The sequence below is a fragment of the Artemia franciscana genome, chromosome 17 (assembly GCF_032884065.1).
Source record: "Artemia franciscana chromosome 17, ASM3288406v1, whole genome shotgun sequence".
Lineage (NCBI taxonomy): Eukaryota > Metazoa > Arthropoda > Branchiopoda > Anostraca > Artemiidae > Artemia > Artemia franciscana.
The window spans coordinates 37072583-37081529 of NC_088879.1; the positions used below are offsets into that span (position 1 = coordinate 37072583).

General features: G+C 40.2%; 2 protein-coding genes across 2 annotated transcripts; both read left to right on the plus strand.

The window, feature by feature from the left end:
* Positions 1-739: 739 nt before the first annotated feature.
* On the plus strand, positions 740-6565 carry LOC136037564 (zinc finger MYM-type protein 1-like). The gene is made up of 2 exons (XM_065720287.1): positions 740-871; positions 5720-6565. The coding sequence occupies exons 1-2, from the start codon at positions 740-742 to the stop codon at positions 6563-6565; spliced, it is 978 nt and encodes a 325-aa protein (XP_065576359.1).
* A 93-nt stretch (positions 6566-6658) lies between these two features.
* LOC136037566 (uncharacterized) lies at positions 6659-8068 on the plus strand. The gene has a single exon (XM_065720288.1). The coding sequence runs from the start codon at positions 6659-6661 to the stop codon at positions 8066-8068; it is 1410 nt and encodes a 469-aa protein (XP_065576360.1).
* The last annotated feature ends 879 nt before the right edge of the window (positions 8069-8947 follow it).

Below are 8947 nucleotides of genomic sequence, written 5' to 3' on the forward strand. Positions count from 1 at the left end.
GGCATGGCCCCCCCTGATTTCTGGAGGGGCCCAATTTCAACCACGTAATTCTTTGTTTATTCGTCCTTGTTCTACTTTTTTATCTTTTTTTACCGTATTTCTACTGTGAATTATTACTAAATAGCAAATTCAAGATACTCGACGATTATTGCATTTCAAGAAAGTATCCTATTTTTGCTGTTCTCCCTAATTAATTTATGGTCACCCTTTTGGCAGGGGTTTGTAAAGTCCTTTCTGGGCTCGGAGTACTTCTGTGACATTGAAGTCTCTCCAGTGATTAATGAATCCCGTCAGTCGGCACATTTATGTGTAGGCTAACATCTGGAAAAGAGGGTATCCAGACCAGGGTGTCATTCCAGTTTTGTATTTAGTTTCTCGTTACCCTTCATCAAATAAAGAACCGTGAAACAGTGTTGAGTTGTGTTAAAGTTCAAATCGGATTATTGAAACATGAGTTCATCCGGTGCGAGTGGTGCAAAAAAAAAGGAAAATAAAAGCCCAAAGGAAAGAAGAAGAAATAAAGATGCAACGACGATTGGCTTCGTTTTTCAAACCGACTGTAAGTAAATCTACCACATTTTAAATTTTGTTTCGTCGACCAATCTTACTGAACGAACCAGAACAAGAGCTACGAGCTCATATGGCACTTGTTACGAGTAGGCAGTACAACAAAGGAGATGAGCCCGTCACAAACCACACCCGCCACCCCAAAAATGCGGTTCGGAGCTAGAAATAGAATATGCAGTTTCACTCAAGTCGGTGCATTTCTGGCATCGCCTCGGATCATCTGGAGCAGATGACTGTTGTAACTTCCAAGTTTCAGCACAATAAACCTATTCGTTTAATCCCTAGACGTGCAACACGGTTTCCGGTACCTCCTTCCAGCTGCCCCTTTCGCGGCCGAATCTGGCTCGGACACTCGTGAACGGATCATCTAGAGCATCTTGTCTCACCACCTATCAAGTTTCACTCGAATCTCAGCATTTTTCAATAAATCTTCCCCCTCCCCGACCGTGGTTGGATCTGGTTCGGACAGTAAAATATGTCATTTAGGGCATATGCTTACTTTACATTCCAAGTTTCATTTAAATCGCTGCACTCATTTGACCCATATGCGAGCCACACAATTTCCCGGCCCCCTACTGTGGCCGAACACGACTTGAAAAAATAAAAGTCACATCTTTGACATCTCCGGTTCCCGTCCATCAAGTTCGACTGGAATCGGAGCGTACCCTATCCAATCCCTCGACTACAAGTATTTCACGAGTTTCCCGGTGGGCGCCTCCACCCCCCCACAAATATCGGATCAGATCCAGACTTGACATGGAACATCTGAGACGATATTTCTTTCCACTTGCCAAGTCTCATTGAAATCCGATCACCCGTTTAAAAGTTATGCATGTCACTAGTTTCCGGATTCCCATCCCTCCACTCCCCCCACGATGGTCGGATCGGGGAAACGACTAATCTCAAGTTAGTCTGTTCGAGTCCCTGATATGCCTGCCAAGTTTCATCGTCCTATTGCATCAGGAAGTACCGATCTCGCGGAATTGCCAGAAATCCGGACCCCCCCCCAAGTCCCCACAGTGCCCCCATAGAGGAGGGGGTCTTCCCCCTCCTCTACACCCCGCTCTTCATGCTAAAGTTTTTCAGCATTTGTAAAAAAGTTACTTACTGTTTTAATAAAACGCCCTTTGTGTTTGAGGAGTCGTTTTTAAAGAATTGGGACAAAATTTAAACTTTAGGATAAAGAGCGCAGTGTTGAGGAGGAGGCAACCCCCCTCGTATATGTAATAATTCTTGTTATTTTTAAGTTTTAATAATGCTCCTTAATTTCAGTTGAAAAAACTTGTTTTTCTATTTAATTTCTGATCATTTTTTAAATAAAGCCAGGAAATCTGGCTTCACCTCCACGGAGAAATCCCCCTTGGAAACATCCTCTGAACAATACAATCCTGGTTAAAATTTACTGGGACAATTACCCTTAACACTTCCAAGCGTGAAATTAGCCAGTAAAAAGAAAGCAAGATATATAAAGAAATTTTGTATAGGAATTCTGGAAAATTTTTCCAGTACACAATTTCCCCTGAAAAGTTCATCCCCTAGAAAATTCATTTTCCATGGAAAATTCTCCCCGAGCTAAGTCCCCCAGCCAAAAAAATCGTCCTCCCCTTCCCACCCTAGAAATGTATGCATGCTTCCGAATAAGAAATACTATATGTAAACAATGGTCACATTTTTTAACTTGAAGACCTTTTTCCAAGAGCTCTGGGGTTTCATGTTATCTCCAAAGACATTATTATTAGGCCTTTCAACGATGTTGAACAAAATAGCTATCTCAGATTTTTGGTCAGGGGAATTCGGGGAAAAATGGCGTGGGAGGGGGCTTAGTTGCCCTCCAATTTTTTTGGTAACTTAAAAAGGGCACTAGAACTTTGAATTTCCGTTAGAATAAGCCCTCTTCCGATGTCTTGGCCCACTGGTTCGATATGATCACCCCTGGGCAAAAAAATAAATAAATAAACACGCATCCGTGACCTTTCTTCTAATATGAAGTACAAAATTCCACATTTTTGCAGATAGGAGCTTGGAGCCTCTACAATAGGGTTCTCTTAATACGCTGAATCTGATGGTATGATTTTATTATGATTATATGAGTTCTAAGGGTGTTTCAGCCATTTTTTGAAAATCAGGCACATTTCTCAGGCTTGTAACCTTTGAAGGGTAAGACTAAACTTAACAAAATGTATTTAAAATCAGCATAAAAGTTTAGTTCTTTTGACATATCTATTGGTATCAAATTCCGTTTTTTAGAGTTTCGGTTACTATTGAGCCGGGTCGCTCCTTACTTACAGCTCGTTACCAAAAACTGTTTATAAGATAATGCTCAGACAAATCTTGTTGAGTTTCTTCTTTTGAAGAGGAAAGATAGAACAAAAAGCGACAAAGATAAGAAATTTCAAACCTAATAAGTTTTCGTCCGCATGAATTACTATGGCTAGCTTCAGTTTACCTTGCTTCAAAAAGTGTTTAATCACCCGACAGCAGTACTCGTGCATCATATTTTGTGTTTATTGATTCTAGGTTAAAATATAGAATCAAGGGAATGATAGCTTTGCAAGGTAATCCTACATAAACAAAAAAATAAATAAAGAAGTGTATCACAGAAACCTATAAAACCTATAAAAACCTACAAAACACAAAATTGAATAGCACATTGGACTTAATTGAATGAAATAAAAAAGACATGTTTTTTCAACTGAATGTAAGAAGAAACATTAAAGCTCAAAACGGATAGCAATTTTTAAGTATATGAAGGGGTTCACCCCCTTGTCAATACTCGCTCTTTACGCTGTTCAAATTTGGTTCCAATTCTTTAAGAATGACTCCTGAATCTCAAAGGCCGTTTGATTAGAATAAATATCTCTTTTGAAAGTACTAAAAAAAAACTTTAGCGTAAAGAGCGAGGTATTGACGAAAGGGTGAACCTTCTCATATGTAATAATTTCTTTTCGTTTTAAGTTTCAATCCTGCTCCTTACTTTGAGTTGAAGAAACTTTTTTTTCATTTAATTTCTTATTCTTTTTTTAATAATGCTTGGAAATCCAGTGCCCCCTTGATCGAAAATTCAGCTCCCCTATGAAAAGTTTCTCCATGGAAAGATCCTCCTACATAACCTCCTCTGCTCGAGCTGCCCCCCCACCAGAAAAAAACTGAAAACGTCTGTATACTTCGCAATTACCTATACTATTTATAAAAAAGGGCAAAGTCCACAAATTGAACACCTTCCCCCAGATACTTTGGACAATTAAGACATCTTTAAAGACATATTTATTAGATTTTTCAAATATATTAAACAAAATGGCTGTTTCAAAATTTTGATCAGGTGACTTAGGGTAAAAAGAGGGTGGGATGGGGCTTAGTTGCTCTCCAAATTTTTGGTCATTTGAAAAAGGGCACTAGAACTTTTAATTTTCCTTTGAATGAGCCCTCTTGCGATATTCTAGGACAACTGGGTCCATACGATCACCCCTGAAAAAAAAATAACACGCGTCCTTGATCTTTCTTCTGGCAAAAAATCCAAAATTCCTCATTTTAGCAGATAGGAGCTTGAAACTCCTGCAGTAAAGTTCAGTGATGCGCTGAATTAAATGGTGAGATTTTTGTTAAGGTTATATTACTTTCAGGGGGGGGGGGGTGTTTTTCCCTATTTTCGGACATAAGACAAATTTTCTCAGGCTCGTAACTTTTGATGGGTAAAACTAAATTTGATACAACTTATATATTTGAAATTAGCGTACAAATCTGATTCTTTTGATGCATCTATAGGTATCAAAATTCCGTGTTTTAGAGTTTCGGTTACTATTGAGCCGGGTCGCTTTTTACTTGAAGTTCGTTACCACGAACTAATTGATTATAGCTTCGTAGTTGAATTGATTATGTTTTTTGTTGTTGCTTGCTCTAAATTTTGTGTTGTTTTCTATGTTAATTATGTACAATTCACGTCCTAGTTCTTATGGCACTTGATATCTACCAAGTGACATATAGCGATCGCAAATTCTGTTGGTCTGTCGGTCCCGGTTTTGCTACTTTAGGCATTTCTAGGTAAGCTAAGACGATGAAATTTGGCAGGCGTATAGACCAGATTAAATTAAAAATTATTTCCCTGATTCGACTATCTGGGGGGAGTGGGGGGGGGCGGTCAAATCGGAAGAAATAGAAAAAATGAAGTATTTCTAACTTACCAACGGGTGGTCGAATCTTAATGAAATTTGATATTTAAAAGGATATCATGTCTCAAAGCTGTTATCTTAAATCTGGATCGGATTTGGTGACATTTGGGGGAGTTGGAGGGGGGACCTAAAATCTTGGAAAACGCTTAGAGTGGAGGGATCAGTATGAAACTTGGTGGAAAAAATAAGCAGTTGTCCTAGATACGTGATTTACATAAACGGAACGGATCTGCTCTATTTGGGGGAGTTGGGTGGGGGAGGGTTAATTCTGAAAAATTAGACAAAATTAGGTATTTTTAACTTACGATGGAGTGATCGGATCTTAATGAAATTTCATATTTAGAATGACCTCCTAAATCGGACCTCATACTTTAAGCTCTGACCGGATCCAGAGTCATTAAAGTGGGGTGGAATTGGGGGGGGGGGTCTAAAAACTTTGAAAACGCTTAGTGTGGGGGGATCACGATGAAACTTGATGGGAATAATAAGCACAAGTTATAGATACGTGATTGACATAATTGGAACGGATCTGTTCACTTTGGTATGAGCTCTAGCAAAATTCTAAGAATCAATAGATTGATTTAAAAGAAAATCAGAGGCTTAATGCCGGTTGGGATTTAAAATAAAAGCTGTGAGTCACGAGGCCCTTCTAAATATCAAAATTCATTAAGATCCGATCACCCACTCGTAAGTTACAGGACAGACAGAAATTCTGTCGTACGGACAGAAATTGCGATCGCTATATGGCACTTGGCCGAAGGGCAAGTGCCATAAAAAAAGAATACTCAGCGACCTATTCTTTGATACTTCGAATAACTATCCCATCTGGATGAAACTTAATAATTTACAAGAGGACACATCCAAGTTGCAAATTTTGTCGAGTATTTAGTAAACTAAAAATATAACTATCGGTGAAGTACTGGTAAAAGAAGTAACTGGGACATCACTTTTAATTTGATTTTAATTAAAACTTGATTACTCTGTAGGATAGTGATGCTGGGACGTCAAGGGACAACCCATCGGCAACCGAAGTTTTACCGACAAACGAGCAGACCCTGGATATGAGACACATTTCTGAGGAGACAAACCTGCGCGAACCACAAACGGAGGAAATGGCTTCCAGAACGATCAGTACCGATTTGTCCGTGAACCCGTATGATAACCCCTACCAACCAGTTTTGACTGAATATCCCGCCACTACCATCGGGAATCGCACACGAAAATTTAACAGCTCCTATTTCTTGGCATACCCATGGCTCGAATATTCGAAAGAACAGGACTCGGTGTTCTGTTTCAATTGCCGACATTTCAGTGGATCCTCGCTAAGATCAGGCGAAAGGTATGGAGCTAGAGCATTCATTGACGTAGGATTTAGAAAGTGGAAAGACATTTCTGAACTGATACGGCAGCACGAAAACAGCGACCGACACAAAGCATGTACCATTTCTTTGACTCAGTTTAAAGCTATTGAGACGGAGGCGGCCGAATCTGTTGCGTCATGCCTCTACAAAGAACGCGAAAAGGAAATACTAGAGAATAGACAGTACGTAAAAGCTCTACTAAAAACTACAGCATTACTTGGACGGCAAGGTCTTGCGTTTCGTGGCCATGATGAAGGGGAGTCTAGTGCCAATCAAGGGAATTTCGTAGAGACAGTACATCTTTTAACAGAAATCAACCCGGACTTGATGAAAAACTCTCGTAAGGCCTATGGCCATTACATGTCACACGAGTACCAAAACGACTACATTGAGATCATAGGAAATGAAATCAAAAGTTCTATCGCGAAAGAAGTCAGAGAAGCAAAATATTTTGCCGTTCTTGCTGACTAGACAAAAGACCTCTCGAAAAAGGAACAACTCGCGATCTTAGTGCGCTATGTTCATGACCTGAAAATCAAAGAAAGGGCCATAGGTTGCTACCACATGCGCAAGGTTGACGCTGAGAGTTTGGCCGACTTCATTTACAACGAAATAAAGGGTATCGGCCTTGACTGGTCAAAGTGTGTTGGACAGTGCCATGACGGGGCCAGTGTAATGAGCGGACACTTTTCAGGAGTACAGGCCCATCTCCGGGAAAAAGCACCACAAGTGGTGTACACACACTGTCATTCCCATAGACTTAACCTTGTCATTGGCGATTGTATGCAGAAAATACAAAGAATTTCATCAGTATTTTCAGTTTTGCAAACAGTTTACAGTTTCGTCTCCAACAGCAACACTCGATACCAGTTGTTCGTCGAAACCCAGAAAACTGCCAATGTGCCTGTGCTAACGCTTGAAAGGATAGTAGTGACACGTTGGTCTTACTGGTATAGATCAGTGGCTAAAATCCTGGTTAGATATGACTGCATACTCGCAGTTCTGTCAGTAGTTCAAGAATCTTCTGACAGGGAGGCAGCGGCAGAAGCTACGGGCCTTAAGAACCAGCTAGAGTCGTTTCCCTTCATATTCAGTTTGCATGTCATTCATGTAGTTCTTGCAGTGATAAACCCTCTTTCTGAACAACTACAGACAGCAGATCTGGTCATCTCAGAAGCTTGCACTTTAATCAGTGCAGCAAAGAACGAACTGAGGAAAATGCGTGATGACGAGTATTTTCGTGTCCTATACGGCAAGTCTAAAGAGATGGCCATTAATGTCGGAGCTGATCTGTCGGAAACAAGTGCTCTCTCTTCAGCCATACCTGTTAAATCAAAACGAGTTCAGAAGATATCTGGAAGACTAAGAGACTATTTGACGACAACAACAATTGGAAAGCACAACATTGATTCCGAAAGCACAACAACGGAAGACAAAATGCGGAGAGAGTTCTACGAGGTTTTGGACAGAGTGTTAAATGAGTTTGAAGAGCGTTTTTCTGTCCAGCTGCCAGTGCTAGAAGCCACACGTTGCCTTAACCCCAAATCCAAAGATTTTATGGACTCAGATTTACTTCTTGTGATCGCGACATACTTCGATCAGGCGGGAATCGATACTATGCAGCTGAAGTGTCAAGCCTTAATAGCTCGTGCATTTGTGTCGCAGCTTCCACAGAAACCGGCAAACGCTTTAGATGTCTTTGAACGCCTCGGAGGATTGAAAGAAGCTTATTCTGAGCTTCTTAAGGTCGTCAGGGTAGTCCTCACACTCCCACTCACAACGTGCTCAAATGAACGTTTTTTCTCTGTGTTGACGTTTGTGAAGGACTACCTCCGGACAACGATGGAAAACGATCGACTTTCGCATTTGCTGCTTATATTCTCTGAGAAAGCTGCAGTGAAGGAGCTCAATTTTGAGAAGCTTGTCGACGACTTCGCAAAAATGAAGCAAAGGAGATATCCATTGCTGAAGTAACTGTACGTAAGTTTCTGACTTATACAGTAAACGTTCTATTTTGGTACTGTTTTTGGTCCCTAAATAAGCTGCAAAATGCGAACCCCAAAGGTAGTACGGTACCTAAAGGCATGTTCGAAAATTATAAAATTTTTAAGGCTGGATGGGGGCCCAAAATCGATTTTTGCCCCCCCCCTAAGGTTTTCTGAAATGGTGCCACTGAGTGAGAAGCGACATTAAAACTTAAAACGAACAGAAATTACTCCGTATATGAAAGGGACTTTTCATTCTCAACGCCCCGCTCTTTACGCTAAAGTTTTTTTTACTGTTTTAAAGTGTAGAGTTAAGAGAAAGAGTCAAACTTTAGCGTGAAGAGTGGGGCGTTGAGAATGAAAAACCCCTTTCATATACGGAGTTATTTCTGTTCGTTTTAAGTTTTAATTTTGCTCCTTACTTTCATTTAATAAACTTGTTTTTTTTATTTAATAGCTTTTAAATCCCACTGCTGCTTATCTTTTCACCAGATATTTACTAGTTCTCAGAGTGGCATATCTTTAGCCGTACATTTCTTGGTTCTTCACCTTTGTTTTATGGCACTTGATATTAACCAAATGACATATAGCAATCGTAAATTCTGTCGGTCTGTCGGTCTGGCTAACGGTGTGTCGATCACGATTTTACTACTTTAGAAATTTCCCAGTAAGCTAGAACAATGAAATTTGGCTGGCATATCAGGGACCGGCCCAAGTTAAATTAGAAATAGTCTTTTTCCCGATTTGACCATCTGGGGGGGAGTGGGGGGCCCGTCAATTCGGAAAGAAATGGAAAAAATAATTTTTTTTAACTTACGAAGGGTTGATCAGATCTTAATGAAATTTGATGCTTGGAAGGATATCGTGT